Source organism: Puma concolor, chromosome C2 (genome assembly GCF_028749965.1).
Source record: "Puma concolor isolate L17-30 chromosome C2, mPumCon1.1.hap2, whole genome shotgun sequence".
Taxonomy (NCBI): Eukaryota; Metazoa; Chordata; class Mammalia; order Carnivora; family Felidae; genus Puma; species Puma concolor.
Window position 1 is genome coordinate 91,884,349 of NC_141675.1, and position 24,465 is coordinate 91,908,813.

Below are 24,465 nucleotides of genomic sequence, written 5' to 3' on the forward strand. Positions count from 1 at the left end.
TGGGTCAGGAAGGTGATCTGGACAATTAAATTCTTAAAAGGTTTGAACCAAGAAATACTGAGTAAATGATGTAGTTAGCAGTGGAAAGAAAGCTAAGCTAGAAGGAAAGTGATGAGGTGCAATAGAAGCCATGATGGTCCAGTGTTCTGAGAAAGCAAGAGCTGTGAGGATGCACGCCATGAAGCAGAGAAAATTGTACAGAAGAAAGAATGCCAATTAGAGCTGGTAGAAAAGTGGACAGAGACAGATGCAGACAGCTGCTTGGGAAATAGCTGAGCCCATTAATAATGGAACTCAAGAGTAAAAACCCATATCCATAGCTCCTCAGGTTCTTAGAGCTGCCTTGGATTCTGCTTCTTGGATCTCCAGTTGTGAGACCCAGTTCTATATGGATTCCCCTTCACAAGCCCTGGTTGTTTGGCATGTCCTAGATTCGTAAGCAGATGCATCTTTATGATAAATCCCTGCATTACATAAAATAAATTAAATTCTCTTGAATCAAAGGAGCCTATCAAGAATGTTCCCACTGAGTCAGGTGGCCAACCAGTGTCTCCCTGTTCAAGCAATCCATTGACATTAGGACAATTTTTCCTTATCCAGTACTTCCTCATATTGTCCGTTAAAGCACAGGTATGTGCTTGGATAGTTCCTTGGGAGAAACTCCTCACTGTGCCTGAACTTCCAAGTTCCAACAAGGGAAGCCTCAGAATCTTTCAGGGTCCAGGATGAGTCTTTTGCTTTTTTCTAAAATAAGAAACCAGGCAGAAAATGATAGATTCACTCCCTCAGGTAAGTGAAGAAACCTGTTGCCCAAGACAGAAACAGCAACAGAAAGGCATTGCCTAAACCCCTGAGTAGTATCATGACAATACTGGTCATTTAAAAACACAGTCTTTGGCAGAGAATTTGGGAGGGCCTGACAGCTGCGGTTGAGTCTTTCACCCTTGCAAGGCAAGAGTACATTCAGTTTCTCTCTTTGGGGTTATACAAAATAATTTTTGCAGTAGAGTACAAATTCTTGCTCCCAGATTCCATTTCAAATTTGGTTGGGGGAAATACTTCAGAAATGCAATTTTCCCTTTGATTGCAATGGTAGTGTATAGGAAGGCAGGTTTTTTTTTTTTTTTTTGGGAGAAGCTTTATTTGGATAAGCCTTAAATGGCCAATGACCTTTTGAAGACTTTCCATCAGCTGGATAACCTACAGTTATTCAGTTATAGATATATTTTCTGTTATTCTGGGAATCCCAACAATTCTTGGGAAATAAGTCTAATTGTTCAAATACCATTTCTTTAGGTTTTTTTCTTAAGTTTATTTATTTATTTATTTTGAGAGATTATAGAGTTTGTTTGTTTATTTAGTGTGTGCATATGCAAGCAGGGTGGGGGGAAGGAGAGAGAGAATCCCAAGCAGGCTCCGCACTGTCAATGCAGAGCCGGATGTGGGGCTCAAACTCACAAACCAAACTGTGAGGTCATGACCTGAGCCAAAGCTGGACACTTAATGGACTCAGGGCACTTAGGTGCCCTCCACTTACTTAGTTTTTAAAATAAGCCACTCCCTTTAAAAAATTATCTTCCATGTTAAAATTGTTTTTTTAAAAAGTTTAGTTTTTCAACAATAGTAAAATCTTTCAACAATATTTCTAAAACGTTTCAACAACATAAATGAAAAATTATTTTCACACTGTTTTTATTTTACTTGGACTAAACAGATTTGGGTCACATTTTCTGATTTTTTTTTTTTTTTTTCTGTTTTCATCATCTTGTTATATGTTGGTCTCAGCTTATCAATAACTAATGTTGTGACTGGACCAGCACTTGGAGTTCTTATTATAATTGCAAGATACCCTTCAGCCCTTTAGCAATAACTATCAGAAAACTTTGGGGGGGAAACTTTATTACTTATAAGACCTGGAAATTACATAGCATACCTAGGGCCACAAAGCAAAGTGACAGGGATAGAGAAAGTGACATTGTGCATCCTGGAGTTCTGCTTTTATTGGTGTTGAGGGTGGGGGCCTAGGGTTTTGCGGGCTCACTCTTTATTGGTGAATTTAAAATGTAAGAGTGGAAATCTAAAGCATGGGAAGAGAGAAAGAAAACAAGTGGCCCAAATTGTTCATTATTTGAATTAACCAAGATGTCTAAAACAAGGGAGCCCACATTTGGGGGAGGCAGCTTGGTTCTTTAGCTAGTCTGTGTTTGTTCCAGATAGCCATCTTAGAAAAGGATGAGTCTTTGAAGTGGATGCCTCACCAAAGCTTATGTCAGGCACTCACATTACAAAAGCAAAACAAACAAACAAACAACTGTCAGGGTTTACCGTACACATTTATTCAGTTTCTTTTTTTTAATTTTTAAAAAAGTTTATTTTTTGACAGTGAGAGAGAGCAAGCAAGGGAAGCAGTAAAGGAGAGGGAGAGAGAGAATCCCAAGCAGGCTCTGCACTGTCATTGCAGAGACCGATGAGGGGCTTGATCTTACAAACCGAGAGATCATGACCCCAGCCATAATCAAGAGTCAGATGCCCAACTAACAGAGCCACCCAGGGGCCCTATTCTGTTTTTAACCTACTATTGGATAGAGAAGTCTTTTGTAATAAATTTTAAGCTTTGAAATATATTTTCAATTCTGTTAAGGCGAGTATTTTTCCTTTTTCCTTTATATCACTGGAGTATTCAACCCTGGCTGAAATAAGAATCATCTAAACTCTCAGATTCTTATTCAATTGGTCTGCATGGAGCCCAATTTGGGACTTTAAAAAATTTATAAATTAAGTGATTCTAATATGCAGGGATGATTGGGAGTCACTGCACACATTACTTGATCTTTTCTTCTATTTATTCCTTTTTGTTACTATGTTCTTGCTAATATGAAGTCTACTTAACCAGCAAGAGGATATGTTTATTCATTTATTCAAAACTTTTATTTCTGACAGCAAAGAGCTGTAATTGTCTTTGCATATGTTCTGTATGTCCATTATTAGAGTAATTCTTAAACATGTGGTATATTCAAATTAGTATATACCAAAATCAGGATAAAGTACAAATAAATCCAATCAATCTGATTATAGAGTTTTGTATATCCTTCACCAGTTAGCTGCTCTGAGTTTACAGCTGCAGATGTTTGTGTCCATCTTTGCATTGTTCAAAAAAGGATTCTTATTATTAGGCCAGTGGGATCATTTCTGATAGTCCTTGTTACCTAAGAACCCTATGGCATTAATATTAGCCAGCCAGTAGAGATTTTTTAGTTCACTGATTAAACTTTGTATCTATGTGCTAGGAGCTGAAGGCAGATAAATAGGATAGTTTATTATGAAATATCTAGCAGTGGTTATAAAATATATATATATTCACTATTTCAAGCTCCCCCTTACCTCCTACAAGGGTCAGAATAGCTGAGCAAATGCATTCTGAGCTTGTGTTAGTGGAGTGTAGGGGTTAAGGGCATTGTTCCTGGAGGCGAATAGCCTGGGATCATATCTTCACTTTATTAACTAGCTGTGAGGCATTGGGCAGTAACTTAGCCTCTGTACACTCAGTCTTCTGTAAAGAGGGTATAATAACAATATTTATCTCATGAGGTTGTTATATGAATTAAATGAGATATGTGTAAAGTCTTTAGAACACTATCTGGTATATAATAAGCACTTAATATATACAATTATTATATGGGGACAGGGTTGGCAAGTGGCACTACTAGGGTGATGAACAGAGTACAGAACACAGAGGGAGACATTATTTAGGGCATCTTTAAAACAAATGTCCTCTTTTCCTTTCTCTTTCCCACCTTTCTCCTTCCCTTTCTTCCACTTCTTCCTTTCCTCTCCTTCCTGACAAGTCAGCCCAAAATCCATTAGGTAGGCCCAAGGAAGGAATACTATGGACAATCATATGCCAATAGATTAGATAATACAGATGAAATCAACAAGCTTTTAGAAAGGCACGATATCAAAAACCAACTCAAGGAGAAAAAGCCAACTAAATAGACCTAAAACAAGAAAAGAGATTAAATTAAGTAATCAAAAACTTCCCATAAAGAAAAGCCCAGGCCCAGATAGCTTCACTGCTACATTCTACCAAACATTTTTTTTTTTTCAACGTTTATTTATTTTTGGGACAGAGAGAGACAGAGCATGAACGGGGGAGGGGCAGAGAGAGAGGGAGACACAGAATCGGAAACAGGCTCCAGGCTCTGAGCCATCAGCCCAGAGCCCGATGCGGGGCTCGAACTCACGGACCGCGAGATCATGACCTGGCTGAAGTCGGACGCTTAACTGACTGCGCCACCCAGGCGCCCCTCTACCAAACATTTAAAGAAGAATTAATACCAGTCTACAGAAACTCTTCCAAAAAGCAGAAGAGAGAGGAAAACTTAACTCATTCTATGAGACAAAGTATTATCTAGTATTACCTAGATATGAAAGCCAAACATACATCACAAAGAAACTACAGATTAATATCTCTCATAATTATGGATGCAAAAAATCCTTAGCAAGATGCTAGCAAACCAAATCTAGCACACAAAAAAGAATTATATACCATGACTACATGGGACTCATTCTAGGAATGTTAGGTTGATTTAACATTCAGAAATCAATTAGGGGTGCCTGGGTAGCTCAGTTGGTTAAGCATTTGACTTTTGACCTCAGCTTAGGTCATGATCTCATGGTAGTGAGATTGAGCCCCAAGTCAGTCTCCATCCTGGGCATGGAGACTGCTTAAGATTCTCTCTCCATCTCCCTGTGCCCTTCCCCTGCTTGCATGCTCTCTCTCTTTAAAAAAAAAAACAAAAACATTTAATTAATGTAATACACTATAGGGAAAGAATAAAAAGCAAAGCCACATGAACATCTTAATACATGCAGAAAAAAAGCATTTGACAAAATCCAATATCCTCTCATAATTAAAAAAAATACTAAAAAAACTAGAAGAAAATGTCATCATCTTGATAAAGGCATCTACTGAAAACCCCGCAGCTAACTTTGCACTAAGTAGTGAATGACTGGATGCTTTCCCACTAAGATCAGGAACAAGACAATGATACACATTCTCACCACTTCCATTTAACTTTGTACCAAAGGTTACAGTGTGATTAGGAAGAAATAAAAGATATCCAGACTGGAAAGGAAGAAGTAAAACTATCTCTCTTTGCAGATGACATGATCTTGTTGTATATGAAAATCTTAAGAGCCTGGGTGACTCAGTCCACTAAGCTTCCAACTTCAGCTCGGGTCATGATCTCATGGTTCATGAGTCCAAGCCCCACATTAGGCTCTGTACTGACGGTGTGGAGCCTGTTTCAGATTCTGTCTCTCTTTATCTCTCTGCCCTTCCTCTGCTTGCACTCTCTCTCTCTTGCTCTCAAAAACAAACAAACAAACAAACAAACAAAAAATCCTAAGAAATCTACCAGTAAACAAGTTCAGCAATATTGAAGAATTCAAGACCAATATACACAAAAAATTGATTGCATTTCTATACACATGCAATGAACAAGCTAAAATGAAATTAAGAAAACAATTTAATTTACAATAGCATCCATAGAATAAAATACTTAGAAATAAGTTTAACAAATAAGTGCAAAACTTATACTCTGAAAACTATAAAACATTGTTGAAAGAAATTACAGAAAATGTACATATTTGAGGAAACATCCCATGTTCATGGATTGGAAGGTTTAATATTGTTAAAATGGCACTACTCCTTAAATTGATCTATAGATTCAACTTAATTCCTATCAGAATCCGAGAAGACTTCTTTGTAAAAATTTATAACTTGATTCTAAAATTCATATAGAAATTCAAAGGATCCAGAAGAACCAAAACATTCTTGAAAGAGAAGAGCAAAATTGGAGGATTCACACTTGTTGATTTCAAAATTTACTACAAAGCAACAGTAATCAAGAAAGTGTGGTACTGGCGTAAGGAAAGACATGTAGATTAATGGAACAGAATTGAAGGTCTAGAAGTAAATTTATGTGCCTGTGATCAACTGGTTTTAACAAGGATGCCAAGGCCATTCAATGTAGAAATGAACAGTATTTTCAACAAACGGTGGTGGAACAACTAGATAGCCACTTGCAGAAGAAGCAAATTGGATCCTTTCCTCATACTATTTATAAAAATTAAGGGGTGCCTGGGTGGCTCAGTTGGTTAAGCGTCTGACTCTTAGTTTTGGTGCAGATTATGATCTCACAGTTTCATGAGTTTGAGCCCCACATCTAGCTCTGCTCTGGCAATCCCAATTGCTTGGGATTCTCTCTCTCCCTCTCTCTCTCTGCCCCTCCCCCACTCATGCTGTCTCCATCTGTCTCATATAAATAAATTAAAAAATTAACTCAAAAGGGATCAAACACCTAAATGTAAACATTAAAACTACACAACTTTGAGGCTCCTGGGTAGCTCAGTGGGTTAAGTATCTGACTTTGGTTTGTGAGTTTGAGCCCCGGGTCAGACTCTGTGCTGACAGCTCGGAGCCTGGAGCCTGTTTCAGATTCTGTGTCTCCCCCTCTCTCTGCCCCTCCCATGCTCATGCTCTGTCTTTCTCTGTCTCTCAATAATAAATAAACATTAAAAAATTTAAAAAAACTACACAACTTTTAATAGAAAACATGGGAGTAGATCATTATGTGCTTGGATTTGGCAAAGGACCCTTAGATTTGACACCAAAAGTACAACCACAAAAGAAAAAAAAAGATAATTTGGAGTTCATTAAAATTAAAAACTTTGACACTTCAAAGGTCAGCATCAAAAAGTAAAAAGAACCACAGAATGGGAGAAAATATTTACAAATCATATATCTGATAAGGGGCTTGTATCCAAAATGTGTGAAGAACTCTTACGACTCAATAATAAAGATAAACAGCCTGATTAAAAAAATGGGGAAAGGATCTGAATAGACATTTCTCCAAGGAAGATATGCAAATGGATAATAAGTTCATGAAAGGATACTTGACATCATTTGTCATCAGGGAAATGCAAATCAAAACCATAATACAATATCACTTCATACCCTTCAGGATGATTTGACTCGAATAGGCAGATAATAATAAGTGTCGAGAATGTGGAAAAATTCAAATCCTCCTACACTGCTGTTGGGAATGTAAAATGGTGCATCTACTTTGGAAATTGGTCTGTAAGTTCCTTGAACAACTAAACATATAGAGTTACCATATGAAACAATTTCACTCTTAGGTATATACCCAAGAGAAATGAAAATATGTATGGACAAAATGTATGTGCAAATGTTTATACATTGTTCATTACATTGTTCATAATAGTCAAAGCAACTCAAATATTTATCAACTGATAAATGATAAACAAAATGTAGTATGTCCATAAAATTGAATATTATTTGGCCATAAAATGGAATAAAACATTGGCACATGCTACAATATAGATGAATCTCAAAAACATTATGCTAAGTGAAAGAAGCCAGTTACAAAAACCCATATGTGATTTCATACATATGGAATATCTAGAATAGGCAAATTTGTAGAAACAGAAAGTAAATTCATGATTTCTTTAGGGGTGAAGATGTGGAGGAGGATGGGGGATGATAGCAAAAAGGTATGGTTTTCTTTTGAGGTGGTGAAAATGTTCTAAAATTGGCTATGTGATGGTTGCACATATTTTTAAATGTACTAAAAACTATTGAATTGTATACTTTAATTGGATGAATTATATGGTATATAAATTATATCTTAATAGAGATGTTAGACAATTCTGAGAAAAAATGGCAATTAAATGGAACACTTGGTTTTGGACTGGAGCTTTTAGCAATAAAAGACATTTTGGGAATTACTGAGGGAACTGAATGTTGTCTGGGGATTAGATGTTACCAAATGTACTAACAGTACATTAACTGTTGATTTTAGTACATTAACTAAAATCAGTTAATTTCCTGATTTTGATGGTTGTATTTCAATTGTTCAGGAGAAAATGCTTCTTTGTAGGAAATGCACACTAAAGTTTTTGTTGGTGACTTACTGTAGGTAACTTACTCTCAAGTGTCTGGGGAAAAAAGTTTTTTTGCAACTTATCTGTAAATTTAAGGTTATTTCAAAATATAAATAAACATATATATTTTTTAACTTTATTTTTATATATTTTGAGAGAAAGAGCATGCACGAGTTGGGGAGGGACAGAGAGAGAAGGAGAGAGACAATCCCAAGCAGGGTCCACACTGTCAATGCAGAGCCCAATGGAGGGCTTGAATACACGAACGGTGAGATCATCACCTGAGCCAAAGTTGGCGCTTAACCGACTGAGCCACTCTGGTGCCCCAAAAGATAAATATATTTTGTAAAATACCTGATTTAATTTTAAAATGTGAGGCTAGGGATGGAATATTGGATTCTTAGCAACCATAGGGAACTGATCACCCATGATCTAGCCTGTCTATGGTGGGAAGGTGGTGGCAGTGGTGGTGGTCTTATCCTTTGACTTTGAGAAAGAAAAGATAATTAATATTAACACAGTAGAAGAGAAATAGTTGAAGAAATCAATTTATTTGAAAAGTAATGCTTCTTTATTGATAGTTACATATATTAGCAAGGATCGTTAATCAGTAGCCAGTGGAAAATACCAGACCACTTTTGGAACATGCTCTGCTAAAAGCCTGTCAGCTCATCGTCCTCGCTTTTGCCAGTCTGGTAACCAGTAAGTGTCAAAGATGAATCTTGTACTGGAAGACCTTTGAATACTTTAATGTGAATATATCTATTATCACCTACTTGCACCTAAAAGATAAAAAAAGAAAAAACAATGAAAAAGAGATTCATTCAAATGGATCTCTGTCAAGTGAAAGATCTACAGACTATAAAGACTTTACTGAAATAAGCTTTTTGGGAACAGCATTTCTAGACCAGCATTCTTAGATCCTTGATTTTCATAAATCTACCCTCTTATTTTATGAGAAAGGGTATGGCTAGAGGCATAGGTCCTTATTTTATTTTATTTTATTTTATTTTATTTTATTTTATTTTATTTTATTTTATTTTATTTTATTTTATTTATTGTATTTTATAAAATTTCCTACAGTCTGAAAGTTCAGAGTTGCATTTCATTTTCAAAGATGCACAGAACAAGAAAACATGTGACCGTCATTTTGTTGATTCTGTTTTCTGACTTCCAAATTGGGACACTTTATTTGCTGCATGGTTTGAGAAGGGAGGAGAAAATCAGAATTGTCCTAGAAATTTTGGGATGTGTGGTTCCCATATCTATAGTAGAACCTGCTTTGTAAGTACCCACTAGTAGGACTAAGCAGGGCCCAGGGGGTGGACAGTGTAGTGTCCTTCCTAAAATAAAGGGATCTTGCTGGGAAGTCACTGGTATGGAAATTGAAATGGTAGTTTGGGCAGGAATCTGGGACCTAGAAAATCATGGTAAGAATTTCTACCTTTGTTCTTGGTTGAAACAATGAAAGTTTATCTTATAATAATATTTTTTACATTCTGATGTTCCTTCCTAATTAACAAATACCATTTATCAAATGTTTACTAATGATTCAGAGGCTATGATGAGCATTTTATATACTTCTTACTATGAGGTCTGAAGGAAGGTGGAACAATGACAGTTTTACAGATGCAGAAGCAGATTAGGAGAGATAAAGTAACTTTCCATAAATTTCTCAGCTAATAAGTGACAGAGTCAAAATCGAAATCCAGACTCTAACATCGACGTTCTTTTCACTCTACAGTGTAACCCTTTAAAAGCATTTATTCTGGGGGCGCCTGGGTGGCGCAGTCGGTTAAGCGTCCGACTTCAGCCAGGTCACGTTCTCGCGGTCCGGGAGTTCGAGCCCCGCGTCAGGCTCTGGGCTGATGGCTCAGAGCCTGGAGCCTGTTTCCGATTCTGTGTCTCCCTCTCTCTCTGCCCCTCCCCCGTTCATGCTCTGTCTCTCTCTGTCCCAAAAATAAATAAACGTTGAAAAAAAAATTAAAAAATAAATAAATAAAAAAAAATAATAAAAGCATTTATTCTGTACTTGGAACAGGGCATCAGCCTTTGCATACATTGTTAGATGCAGCACAGCCAGTAGTTAAGCATCAGACCATCTGGATTCAAATCCTAGCTCTGCTCTTACAATTATATGACCTTATTAGTTACTCCATCTTTCTGGGGCTCCATTTTTTTGCCAGTAACATAGAGGAAATGATCATACTTACCTCATAAATTTGTTGAGAGGATTAAAAGAGATAATACATGTCCAGCTCTTAGAACAGAGCATCTTATAAGTGCTTAGTAAATTTCAGTTCATTTATTCCACACAACACCTGGCAAAGTAGGTTATTATTTGCATTGTGCAGACAAGGGCATTGAGGCTCAGAGAAGATGAGGAGCTTCAATTACACAGGCACTGACTAGTGAACAAGTCAAACAAGGGTTCAAGGGTGCCAGAACTGTCTGACACCAAAGCCTGCAGCCCTTCCATTCTACCACCTGCCTCTTGATAGGTACTTGAGAAAGAACAGAGGTCACATCACCAGCAAGACCTTAAATTTAGAGAGTGGTTCAAAGCAGAGATCAACAACTAGATACAGTGGCCAGGAAGTAATGAGGGAACTGTAATCCAGTAGGAGAAATCTGACGAGGCAGGTGGTCTTAACGGAAGAAATTTTCAAGTTTTCTGATAAGCTTTTAAGGACATACATAAGCTAGTTAATATATGAAGTTTATGAACTTGGACTAATCATAAATTATTAAAACAATGATCTCAATTTTGATGGCATGCTTCTTGTCTTTGAACAAAATCATTTTTCACTGGAGAACATTCTTTTTCAGCTGTGAAGAAAGCAGATTGAGAAAGGAGGAAACAATGCCAGTGCTTTCTGAGGATAAAGCAGGATCTCATTCATGTGCACCACCTCAGGACCTGGCATATACTAGGAGTTCAAATATGGTAGGACTGGGATGATCCATTTATATAACTCAGTGTTGCAATTTTCCTATGCTTAGCTAGTTAGGACTGGTTAATTTATTTTTTGGCTCAAAACATTTTTCAAAAATGTTATATCTTAAGTAGTTATTGAATAAGCCAGAGTGTGTGTTGGTAAAATGGTTTTGTCAAGATTAAGTAAATGCATTTGAATGTCTGTTGTTATTATTTATTAAATCAGAATTGTCATCTCAATACAAAAGGATGGAAATTGTTCCCAAATATCTATGGTTGACTTGAAACGGTTCCCTCTCAACTTCATAACGATTTTCTTCAATTACAACTGGATAGTGCATCATTTAATTTATTGATGTAGCTATAAAATTAATCTTAAAATTATTTTAAATGTTCCACTGTTTTTAATTGTACCTGCAGTGTCACAAATTGACTCCACTTATTTGAATTGTCAAAATTATTCAAATTGTATTAATCAAAAGGCTTATGTAAAGGACAAAAGTGGTTTAAGTTATTTTTCCACCTTAAATTACTTTAAGTCCTTCCGAAAATCCATTTAATTAGATATATAGAATCACAAAGCTTTGAGGTAGAATAAGCTTCAAGATAGCATGTGGTTCAGCTCCATGCCTTCAGGCAACTGAGATACTATCCTCCCGCTTCCCATAGGAAGCAGCCATGGCCACAAATTAGACATGCTTGGAACTGTTAATGAAATCTCTTTCTATACAATTTCTGAAAATTGTAATTTATAAAATATAATTGTCATTTGGAAGAAATCAATGTAAGAAAGCTTTCTAAATCCACAGGAAATAGATGGTTTGAATATCCCATCATCTACCAAATTTGAGAGTCTACCACTTGGGAAGTTTCATGTGGGATAGACATCTTCATTTAGCACAACCAGAGGGACAAAATATATGGTGGAGGTGACAGGGAACATCATACAAAATGAGAAATACAGTATCTTTTAGTGCCAAGGTGGATGTTGAACTCTAACCTTAATGTAGTAATTTATTCCGGCAACCACTTGAGTTTTGTACTCTATAGCTTCAAATTTTTGGTAAGTCTCATTTGTTTTTTCTTCAAGCTGAGGTTTAACCTTAAGAAGAGAAAAGAGGAAACACATTATCAAAGCTATATTGGACTCCATTTATGTGATTTACAAGCCTGGGAACCTCGTGTTTCTGAAGGTCCTTAAACATGATAATGACAGCTATTTCCAGTATTTCAAGGATAATAAGATTACATGGGCTAACTAAAATGTCAAATTTTGTTGCGTTACATCAACTTGTGGCAATATATGGTAATGTTTTCACTAGTAAAACTCTAGTATATGTATCTTTGATTGATAAAGATGGGAGAGCTATAATTACTACTTTATTTAAAAATTTTTTATTTTGAAGTAATTTCAGACTCAAAGTTACAAAAATAGTGTCAAGATCCTTAATTTAATCACAGCTGTAATTCACTTTGCCACGTAAGATAACAAACACATTTACAGGATTCAGGGATTAGGATGTTGGCCACCATTCTGTCTACCACAGGGGGATTATAAACTTTGATGGCAGCATTCCCAAACCAAACATGACAAGGGAATGAAAGTCTCAAATTCAATATGTGAACTTTCACTTAATCTACCAGTTTTCAGTATTGGTCCTTCATTCCTGCCCTCAGCTGAGCCTGATAATGCTAGTGTCCACTGTGTTCTCTCTGACTCAATTTCTGCTAAGAGTAGATCTTCAGAATTCTGTGAGGGTGGAGGGTAATAGGTGGAGGGTGGAGGGTGGAGGGTGGATGGGTAATAGGTTATCATCTTTCAGCTTGGAAGGGAGTGAAAGGGAAAGATCTGGGGGCAAGCTCCTCATACAGATCTGTCATCAGTTTTCCTGGTGGGAGCCCCATGCCTCACTCTTGTCATAAGTTTCTGGCATTGCTAGTGGTTGAGCCACTTTGGAATTCTGTACCATGAATCCACTTACTTCTGGCTCATCATTCCCGTCTGTGGTTTAGGCTTTGTCTAGATGGTCCAGTAATTTTCCCTTGTTCATCTGTTTTCCATCTTCCAAAGTTTTGTCAGTATCTCTGAGGTGGTATTTGCCTATCTCCTGTTGTCTTTCTATTTGTTGGCTTTATACCCTTTACCCTGCAATATTTTCCTATCATTTAGAAGGAAAAGGAAATAGACGTGTATGCTCGATTATACCTTGTTTATTGGGAAGTTGCCTCCCTGCCCATCACTAAAGCATTTCACATGTTTTAGGCAGGTCTCCCATGCATCTAGGGTTCTCCCAAGGCCATATCAAGTCCTTCCCATCAGTGGGCAGATGTCCTGAATCCTTTTCTATCAGCACCCCAGTTTGGGTACCAGAACTGTTTTCAAATATGTAGACATTTACAAACTCTTTGAGTTCTCAGACTACTTTGGAGGCTACAACACTTCATAGACCACCACCCATTTCTCCTGTGACCTTCAGAATAGATGGGAAGAATGTGATACTGCTTTCTTGAGATGGAAAATAAAGCTCCAAAGTCGACAAAGGAAGAAGACAAATCATGAGGAAAAAAGAAACCAAACAAACGGAAATGGGAAGAGGTAGGGTGCAGGAGAGCGGGAAAAAAGTAGACAGGAGTGCCGAGAGAAGTCAAGTAAGGAGAGGAGTTACTGTCCTGTTGCTTCCTCTGTCTAACCCTTCTGAGCCAATATGGGGTACCAGTCAAGTTAGGAGCTAAGTTGGAAAGGGTTAATCTCTACACTAAACCCAACATTATCTATTTAAACCTCATTTTACAAATGAGGGACCTAAGGCTGTGAGGAGAACATGACTGCTTAAGGCTGAAAAATTGTTAATTACAGTTATTTAAGGTTTTAAATCCCTTGCTTGATAGCTTAAGTATCTGATTTATCAGTGGCAGTGATCTGTATTCCTTCTGGTTTCCAGTCTTTTGGTCGTGTTTTTTTTTTACTGCCTATCAGAAAATTTTATTTACGTCTTAAAATCGATCAAAATCTGCAACCTTTCCACTGCATCTATATAGTCCACAAGTCCAGAATTTTCCATAAGAGAGCTGACTTCAAATGTCCGGTTTGTTTCAGTAAGTGCATTGGCACCTATCAGACTGTGTGCCATGATTTCAGGTTCACTCTACTTATAACCTGTAGCCTTGCTCTCTCTTCCCAGTAGAACAGACTGGTATTATTCTAACGTTGGATGCTATGAACCTGGGGTAATGAGGCTTAAGCTGAGGAGCAGGAAGGGGGGAAGAATAGGAAGGAACTGGTCAGTGAAACTTTAATTTTCAGAAGGCAACTTGGTGCTGAAAGACTCCCCAAGGGTGGGTGCTGAGAGGGTAAAGCCAGCTGGGAGTGGTGGTCTGGGACCTGGTGGTACATAGACAGACCTCGAGCTGAACACAGTTGACATTCACTTTCCTCAGCCTACCATGCATGGTGGTGGCTGAGATGCTGGAAGAAGAAACAGTGTGGGTTTGTCATTTGAGCCCCAGCCAGTGGAAGGATCCTATCAGGAAGGAGCAGCTGGCAAAATACAATTACCCTAGAGTTGTTCACATTTTTTTTTCTTTTCTTTTCTTTTCTTTTCTTTTCTTTTCTTTTCTTTTCTTTTCTTTTAATTGCTGCAGAGCATGAATCTTGGTGAATGGTTAGTTCTCTGGGATCTGAGGATTCTAGCCATGCTGCACCTAACACCTATGGCTTTTCCCTATCTGTAATCATTCTGCAGAAATATTGGGCTATGCATAATTTAGGGAAGAATGGATAGAAATGTGATAGAGGCAACATGGGTAAGCTATATTTTGGGATGTTTTACAGAGTAAGGAAGGAGAGTTTGGGCAGTAGCATGAAAGTATAGTAGGGCTGATGAGAAGTGACGTAGACATTTGTCATCTGACCATGTTTTGAGGGAAGGGACAAGTATGGGGCAAGGCAACTGGTATGCAAGAAATGATGGCATCTGACATGAGAGAAGAAAGGTGGACTGAAGAACAGAGGGCAGAGTCTTAGGCTGGAGGGAGGAATGAGATCCAGCAAGAGAAAAGGAATCAGAGTGTTCTTGCACCAGATGACTGCAATCTTTTAAGAGAAGAAACTGAGATACCTACTGGAGGGGCCATGGGGATGGAGGGATTGAGAAACCAAGGAGAGAGAAGGTCCAGGTCCACCTTTCTGGAGTTTCTAGAAAAGGGCCAACAGGCTGTGACTGAAAGCAGGTTCTGGAAGCCCTAGGGTCCTGTTGCTGTTGTTTGCTGGCATGAATTCATAAATTTGTAGTGAGTGAGTTTCTGTGGTTCTGCAACTTCCTTGGCAAAGTTCTCTGGATCTGGAGCACAAGCTGAAGAGGAAGTGGTGGCAATGTGAGTGATCTCTAATTGAGGACTGGAATGCCAGAATTTCATGGGGTCAACAGAAATCAGGGGTGGAAGAGTGTATGAAGCCACTCACCATGGGTCCAGGCTGGATGAATGCTCAAGCTGGTTTAGGCATGTTATGATGAAGATGGGAGGGTGAATGCCTGAATGATTGTAGTGTGGCTGAATGGCAGGCTCTCTGGGTGTGGGGCAGTGGGATTGATGAGGAAGCTGCTGTCATAGAGAATACAAATGTGTGGGTGAGTGACAACTGTGACATACTAAGCTCCAGGGTGTGATGTCCATGATGGTATGTGGAGGGGGTGTTTGTATGGTATTATGGTCTGTGCTTGCCAGGAATGGCATTCAGTAATTAAGTTTGACTGAGGTGTGTGTGTGTGTGTGTGTGTGTGTGTGTGTGTTGTATCTACCTGTGCATGCATAATAATAGCTCTTATTTCTAAAAATAACTGTTGAAATAACATTTATTTCCTGCATGTAAAATTACTCAGAATTCTCATCCATTGGTTTTTTAATATATGATGTAAGATATGGATCAGCAGTAATGATCTAGAGGCTTTTGCTGGTAGGGCCACTCGGTCCTTAATACACATATTACAGTTTTTCATAGATGGGGTCAAGTATAGCTTGTTATTTCCTTGAGTGTATCTCTTATCTCCAATCTATTTTGTAAATCTCTCTAAAGGCAGAAACCATTTTTGTGTCCCTTCTGTCCCTACAACATTTCACATGGTACTGTGTATATGTTTTCCGAATAAAGAAAGTGAGGTTGTTTTTCTTCATGACAACTTGTCTTTCCAGAAAGGAAAGAGGGTAGAAGAGAGGGATAGCAGAGATCCTCAACTAACACAAAGAACTCTGGGAAAGGGGATTTCTTCTACGTGTACTCTGGACCCAAGAATCATTATTATCCCTTAGTAATACATGATACACAATTACCATTCAGTCTCTGCTATCTTCAGAATGGGGACACTCTTTTCTTCTGCCTTTGGAAATGTTCAAGTCTCCTCAACCCCAAGCTCTTTGTTTGATTTTCTTCTCTTTCTGACTTTGTCCAACATCCCTCTTTCATTTTGATGTCAAATTCCTTAAACCTGCAGTTCTCATTTTTCTTTGATGCTTTCTCCTCTCTATGAGATAGCTTTCTCCATCCTTCCTTTGCCTCCCAAATGGAGTTCTTCCTTCAGTTGGCGTTCCACTTAAAAGCTCTTTGATAAGGACAGTGAAAGCTGATAAATGTCAGCTCCTCTAAGAAGCTCCTCTAAGAAGAAACTTCAGCTCTAAGAAGCTCCTGCATTTTAATAGGTGATTTAAAAAAATAAGAATACATAAAAAACATCAAAGATATAAAATTACAGGTAGTAAAATGACAGGTAGTAGTGCTCTTCCTTGAGACCCCCTAAGATCCTACTAAGTGTATGACTACCAACACCTACCCATTTGCCTGGCTCTGACTGGGCACCTAACTAATTCTATAATCTTGGAGAAGGTGTTGATTATATTTCCTCATCTAAAAGTGGTTTTGGTAATAACTGCCTTTTGGGGTTGTTTGTAGGGAGATAAGTTACATAATTGATGGGAAGTGCTTCCTAAATGACCATTCCTCCACCTTCTAATACTTAATTGGGAATTGCCCCCTAAGGTTCTCCTGTGAGAGGGGAGCTAGCTAAATGATAACTGGGAGCTTAATACCTGAAAAGCTGAACTACTATACAGTAATTCTTCACTTGAAAGTTAGGGACTTTGGGGCACCTGGTTGGCTCCGTCGGTTAAGCTTCTGAATTTGGCTCAGGTCATGATCTCACGGTTTGTGAGTTCGAGCCCCACATCAAGCTCTCTGCTGTCAGCACAGAGCCCACTTCAGATCCCCACCTCTCTCTGCCCCTCCCCCACTTGTGCTCTTTCTCCTCTCTCTCAAAATAAATTAAAAAACTTAAAAAAAAAGAAAGAGCTTTGATGGGCAAACTCTAATGTGTTTCCTCTTCCAAACCTATGATTTAAAAAATATTTTATATTACATCCCAGTTATCTTGACTTCCCTAAATGGAGTGTAAACCCCTTGAGGGCAGGGGCCATGTCTTCAAGTCCTTATGTATCTTCTTTTTTTTTCTTAGTTTTTTTAATTATTTATTTATTTTTGAGAGAGAGACAGAGTGTGAGCAGAGGAGGGGCAGACAGAGAGGGAGACACAGAATCTAAAGTAGGATCCAGGTTCTGAGCTATCAGCACAAAGCACGCTTATGTATCACAGTCCTGGACACCTAATTGATATTCAAGAAATGGTTCATTCTGGGGCGCCTGGGTGGCTCAGTCAGTTGATTGCCCGACTTCGGCTGAGGTCATGATCTCAGGGTTTATGAGTTCAAGCCCTACATTGGGCTCTGTGCTGACAGCTCAGTGCCTGGAGCTTGCTTCGGATTCTGTCTCCCTGTCTTTCTGCCCCTCCCCTACTCATACTCTGTTTCTCTCTCTCTCTCAAAAATAAAAAATAAAAATTAAAAAAAATGATTCATTCATATTTATTTCTCAAATTGATTTAAATCTGTGGCTGGCTGCTTGCACAGATAAGGCAATTTACCATACCTTGTATTTCCCTCAACCCACATACTTCTCCATGTTCCTGCCACTTTACAGTGGAGAAGGCAGGTGGTCAAAATCTTAAGACAGGCCAGCTTCTTAACCAGGCAGTTATTAACCTCCTTGAATCTCAGTCTGAAATCTCACCTGAAAAATGGACATGATGATTTCCTTCCCTGCCCTAGGGGTTATGAAGATCAAATGAGAGGTTGGCCAAATGGATGACAAGGCTTTTAAAACTGCAAAGCACCTTTCTGGGGTGACATAGCTACTGTTAATATCTATCTTTCATTCTACCTCCTTGATGGGATAAGCCTTGTCAGAGTAAGCCTGAGGTAAGCAGCAGGAAACACACTTGCAAGTTAATTTCATCATTTAAGATGTGGCTCACAGATGAATGTTTTTAACAACGCAAGGCCTTCTTATAACTTTATAGCTTCTTGTTAAAAAATTTATTCTTGCTAAGATAGGCTTTTAAAAAATGATTAAAATTTTCTGCATTCTCTCTATCAAATCTGTTATTCCCCAACTTTCTTACAGCTCTGGGCCCTGGAGAGTCTCAGGGGGATTTTCCAGGGTCAGGGGTGATTTCAGGTGAAGATTTGAAGCAAATAACTGTGATGCCTCACCTATGCATGTTTCTTTCTTGTTTCCAAGTCATTATAATGCACATCATCTTATTTTGCCCTCACAGCTCTGCCAGCAGAGCAAGAGGTGTGATCTTCATCTCACAAATGGAATTGAGATTTTTTTTTCAGTGCCTTGCTTTTAGAAAGCCCATCTCCCACAGGTCTCTTGGATATCATGCATCTCTAGGTGAGGTCATGGACAGCAGCAGGGCCATCACCTGGAAGCTGGTTAGAAATTCAGGCTCTCGGGCTCATCCCAGCCAGATCTACTGAGTCAGAATCTGCATTTTAACAAGACTCCCAGGTAACTCATGTGCACACGGAAGTTTGAGGACACTGACCTGATATAAGGACTCAAAAAAAGGTATTAATGACTTAATATTCTGCTTTACAAGAAAAATAAGCTCCAAAGTATTTTTTAAAAGAACTGTTAAAAGGGAAACATTTAGTCCCAAAGAACTAGTGGTAGAATTCCAGGCATCTATTCTCTAGAAAGCATTCCAGAGCCCTAACATAGAGGATCCTATCTCTCTCATTCACACAAGGAGCTGATATTGTTTGCCAGTGTCATTGAAAGAAGTTTCAGAGAGAAAAACAAGGAATGAGATAAGAGAATAGGGCAACAATTTACAGGCCTAAAATGGCAATTTACATATGTTTTCTTTTCATAAAATATACAATATAATAAAATTTTATTATTTAGGTGGTATCTAATCAAAGAACACTTAGAAAAATGTATCAACTTGCTGAAAACATTGAGTTTTGTTTTCACCCTTATCAATTTTGGAATCACCATAGACTATGCCACTCCTCTTCCATACTAGTTTAATCATCTTCTAAATACTGAAAGACTAAAATATTTTCCATTTATTCAAATTGGCAGGAAGTTTGTAAGTGGTATCTTTGCAATATTGTTCTTCATTTAACCCATTAAAAAAATTCCCTGTAGAGAGGGTAAAGTCTAGTTTGTCAAATTGTTAGCAACCTCAGACTTTAATTACATGTTGGCTCCATTTGGTAAGATCAGAAACTGAATTAGTAATCCTAGAATCATACACTGTAAGCCTATAAAGATGACCTAATACAAATTCTTCTTTTATAAATGGGGAAACTGAGGCTCAGAGAAGTGATGTTACTTGCCTGAGATCGCTCTCATATTTGGGATTATTAGAGGTTTCATCTGAAAAGGTTTTTAGTTGTCGGGAAGCCTGAACAAAACACAACACATTTCCCAGTGTTCTAGTTTTCATGTTCACCCACACACTTAACACACCTGACCTAGGAACCAAGATTTTGAATCAATCCTTTTCATGACATACATCAACTCACCTCGTTAGCAATCTCTTGGATTTCTGGAGTGGCAGGTTTGGCTTCACTTAAGCCTCCAGGTATCATTTTGACTAACTGCTTCTTTGCTAGGCAGGATGCCGGAACTGAAGTGATCAGGTAAGCGTGGAGACTCTGGTTTTTAAAGAGTCAACAAGCCCCGCCTCCAGAAAGTATTCTTTTTCACAAAGAGCAAATAGGCACAGGGAAAATGAGTATGTCTTGAAGCAAGCCATGCTGCTTCCTCAACAGAATATGCTAATAGGAATTTGGAAGAATGAGGGCTGGGGATGGACAAATGGGTGTGCCCAACAAGTCACCATGTCACAGGAGTCAGACTTCCTTACATTCTCTTTGACAAGGGTTCTCTCCTATTGCATCTGAGAAATGAAATCTGAAGCCATGACCAGGGTTTCCTAATGTTTTAAAGGCTTTAATAAAAAATTTTGTGTTTTAAGGATGTATTTACTAATAATGTCAAGGCTAATTGTTTAGAATTTACTTGACTTTATAAAGAAAGTAGAAGGATCAATCTGGAGAAACTTGCTGGATATTTGTATTTTACCTTTTTTTTTTTTTTACCATTTCTAGAACTGCAGTAAAACACAAAGAATAAAACAACAAACACCTATACTCCTATTATCCAGATTTAAAACTTTTAACATTTTATGTTACCTATCGTCCCTTTGTTCCTTTTCTTTTTTTTTTGTTTTGTTTTGTTTTGTAGTTGTTTTTAAGATAAAATATTACCGACCTCCCACTCCCATCTCCCAACCTTACCCCCCACAGAGGTAAACTACATACATTGTGAGTTTTACACATTTACTTAGTAGTGTGCTTTTAAAAATTCATTTAAGGGGCGCCTGGGTGGCGCAGTCGGTTAAGCGTCTGACTTCAGCCAGGTCACGATCTCGCGGTCCGTGAGTTCGAGCCCCGCGTCAGGCTCTGGGCTGATGGCTCGGAGCCTGGAGGCTGTTTCCGATTCTGTGTCTCCCTCTCTCTCTGCCCCTCCCCCGTTCATGCTCTGTCTCTCTCTGTCCCAAAAATAAAATAAACGTTGAAAAAAAAAAATTAAAAATTCATTTAAATTGTAGGCTAAACATATATTCTGTGTTATGCTTTTTTCTTGCTCAACATGTTTTTGAGTTGTTCCATACTGATACACAGATAGACCAATGTAGTTTATTTCCTTTAACTGCTTCTTGTGATAGATTTATCTAACTATCTGTATATCATCTATTGTCTCTATCTGACTGCTATGTGCTAGTCCACATTTTACATATTTATTCCCCTATTTATGAAGACTTTGGCTTTTCTAGTTTTTTACCCTTAAAAACAAAATTGCATTTTTTTCCCCTTCTGTACATGTGTGAGGGCTTCTGAAGGCAAATTATCTAGAAACAAAATTGCTGTTTTGTGTGAATTTTTAGCTGTATTATTTTATTCAATTTTGGAATATGTAACACATACATATGATAAAAATGTTCAAAAGGAACAAAATAATTTACAGTATAAGGAATTCTTCACCCACTCTTCCTCAGCCACTTTTCTACTCTTTAGAGACTGTTGTTACCAGCTTCTGTATCTTTCAGAGATATTCTTTATGTGTACATATATATATATATATATATATATATATATATATATATAAAATTAGCTACATACATACATATACACATGTATGTACTTTCCTTGTATAAATGGTACAAATGGTATCCTGTCACATAATCTATTATGTGCTTTGCTTTATCCCTAACAATATATTTTGGAGACTATTTTATATTATTATATTATACATTAATACTTTAATATTATAATTCATTAATATATAATATGTTATATAAATTATATATTAGAAAGGTGCTTAATTCTTTATAAGGTTTGGCAGGTGCTTGACAAATTTTTGGAGATAGGTTGGTGTCTTACTGGATAATGTAAGGGGTGCTATGCAGATGGATGTCCATGGAATGCCCTCACTCATGTATTGAGAAGAAGAGGAAATGTGAATGACACAGTACTCACTCAAGAGGCCACAAGTCATCTTAACACGTTGGCTTAGCTCTGGCCACAGATAATCCTTGACATCTTCTTGTGACCTTTCTAAGTCAGGTCCTCTCATATCCAGGCCTCTAACTTTTTTTTAGAGCCACAGTCCATTTCTTCCTCTCTGTTCACCAACTTCAGGTGATACTTGTCTAAACTCCCCAGTGGTCAGGCATAGGGTAAGCAGCCTATCTTCTGTTCTCTTTCTAGAGTCTATGACTGTTAATCTTGGGTAATCCCTCTTGATTCTCAATAATTTCTTTTAGTAGCAAAAACTACCCCAAAGCAAATATTGCTTTTGTCTTTACATTTCCATTATAATATCCTAGCTCTCCTCGAAGGGAGTATGGATGCCTCTGATAGGGAAGAGTCACATACAAGGAAGTGCAGAAAAGAAAAACACAACAATTACTATCTCTGTTAACTATTTAATTAGTTAAACACACAATTAATTAAATGCACATTGTAAAGTATCTTTAAGATTGCTCTATTGGATGTTGTTGTTTTGGGTATCAATTGTTCAGGCTATTTTAATGGAACTGGACCTTCTCATATGTTTTATATTTCTTGTCTTGGAGCTCATATTTCTATAGGAATGATCTTTATTGGAGGTTTCCCTTGTGGGGGGCTGGACTGTGGGCTTCCCAATGGGGTGGTTGCCTCTACTGGGCTTTATGGGAGTACACAGGCTCAAAAGTGCTCCTTATTTTACTGTTGACTTTGGGCTCTTGAATTATGAGCATACTGAGAATTGGGGCTTATCTCCAGCATTTGGTACAGGCTTGGGGTTCTGGACTTCCCTAGTTGATGGTGTTTCCACATACGGCTGGGTAAATATATGAATTCATTCATTATACACTCCATCATTTCTACTCCTAGGTATTTACCCAAGAGAAGTGACACATATGTCCACAAAAAGACTTGTGTACAAGTGTTCGTAGCTGCATTTTAACAGCTCCAAACTGAAAACAATCCAGATGTCAATCAACTGGTAAATAGATTTAAAGAATTGTATATCCATCTATAGAGTACTACTCAACAATAAAAAAGAGAAAAATAGTAATACATTCAATAACATAGGTAACATAGGTGAAAAAGAAGTCAAAGTAAAAAGAAGTCAAGTAAAAGAAGCCAAACACAAAACACTATGTACTATATTATTCCATTTATATGAAATCCTGGAAAAGGCAAAATTATAGTGACAAAAACAGTTCAGAGGTTACTAGGGGCTGGGAGTAGGAGAAAGGATCTACTGCAAAGGGGCACAAGGAAATATTTTCAGGAAATGGAACTGTTCTATATCTGGATTGTGGTGGTGGTTATGCAACGGTATACAATTTGGAAAATTCGTCAAATTGTACATTTAAAATGTGTGGACTTTATTGTATGTAAATTACACCTGAAAAAGGCCGAAGTAAAAAAGCACTACCTTTTAAACACCTTGTTTATATGTCTTTTGGTCTTGCTTTTATACTGCTTCCTCTAATGTTTTTCATTAGAGTTTCAGCTACCACTGCATCAACATGTTGCCTTAAAAATGATTTTAAAAACATAGTTACTACTCCTGGCTATCCTCAGGTTAGGGGAAAAGTAGGAGGTAAGGCTGATTGAGGACAGGTCATGGAAAACAAGTGAAAGATTTTATACTTTAGTTGTTAGGTAACAGAGGTCACTAAAAATCTTGAGTTATACAGAAACTATGTGTACTTTAGAAGGAAAATTGGAAGCAAGGTGTAGGCTGGATTGGAGGACAAGATCCTAAAGATGGAAAGACTGATTAGGGAGTTATCACAAAGGAACAATGAAAAGTTAATCCTGATCCAATGTTGTGTCAAGTGGATCGGAGAGGAATGGGTATGACAATTTATAAAAACAGTGTTAGGAGGAAGTCAGGGATAAGAAAAAGGGAGTCCGTGGCTGATGATGGTTTTATTTGGATGACCAGGAAGATAATTATACCATTAATAGAATTTGGATATACAGGAAGAAGAGCATGTTTAAACAAGTTGGTCAATACTAAAAATATATAAAGATACAACAGAGAAAAGAAAACCACCTCTCCCCCTTTTCCAGGAAAATCCTGGGGAGAATGAAGACTTAGCAAAATAACTTAATCAAAGGGTTGCTAATGTAATGCAGAAATCACAAATAATGAACCTTGATATTTCAGTGGCCTTATAGAAATTTAATTTTCAATCATATTTCATAAAGTGTCTTGTGAAAAAAAAATGCTAGACTGGACATTACCAGCTCAGTAAAGATGAGAAACTAGAGAAGGCTGGGGAACATTAAAATATCAATGATCTTGGGGCGCCTGGATGGCGCAGTCGGTTGAGCGTCCGACTTCAGCCAGGTCACGATCTCGCGGTCCGTGGGTTCGAGCCCCGCGTCGGGCTCTGGGCTGATGGCTCAGAGCCTGGAGCCTGTTTCCAATTCTGTGTCTCCCTCTCTCTCTGCCCCTCCCCCGTTCATGCTCTGTCTCTCTCTGTCCCAAAAATAAATAAACGTTGAAAAAAAAAAATTAAAAAAAAATATATCAATGATCTTTGGGGCAAAAAACCATAAGCAGTGCCGAGTACATGAAGATCTTGCTTAATT

At 37.9% G+C, this 24,465-nt stretch overlaps 2 protein-coding genes across 2 annotated transcripts in view; one reads left to right on the forward strand and one right to left on the reverse strand.

Moving 5' to 3' along the window:
- The window catches only part of MIX23 (mitochondrial matrix import factor 23), a 42,078-nt gene extending 31,195 nt beyond the window's left edge, over positions 1-10,883 (forward strand). The window contains exon 7 of the transcript XR_015240275.1: positions 10,795-10,883. The gene's annotated coding sequence lies outside the window, so the exon portion shown is untranslated. The remainder of the gene's footprint in view (positions 1-10,794) is intronic.
- CSTA (cystatin A) lies at positions 8,498-19,956 on the reverse strand. Its single transcript, XM_025914020.2, has 3 exons — positions 19,828-19,956; positions 11,904-12,005; positions 8,498-8,747 (listed from the first exon to the last, which is right to left on the reverse strand). Exons 1-3 carry the CDS (start codon positions 19,891-19,893, stop codon positions 8,619-8,621), a joined length of 297 nt encoding a protein of 98 aa, XP_025769805.1. The 5' UTR covers positions 19,894-19,956; the 3' UTR covers positions 8,498-8,618.
- Positions 19,957-24,465: the final 4,509 nt, after the last annotated feature.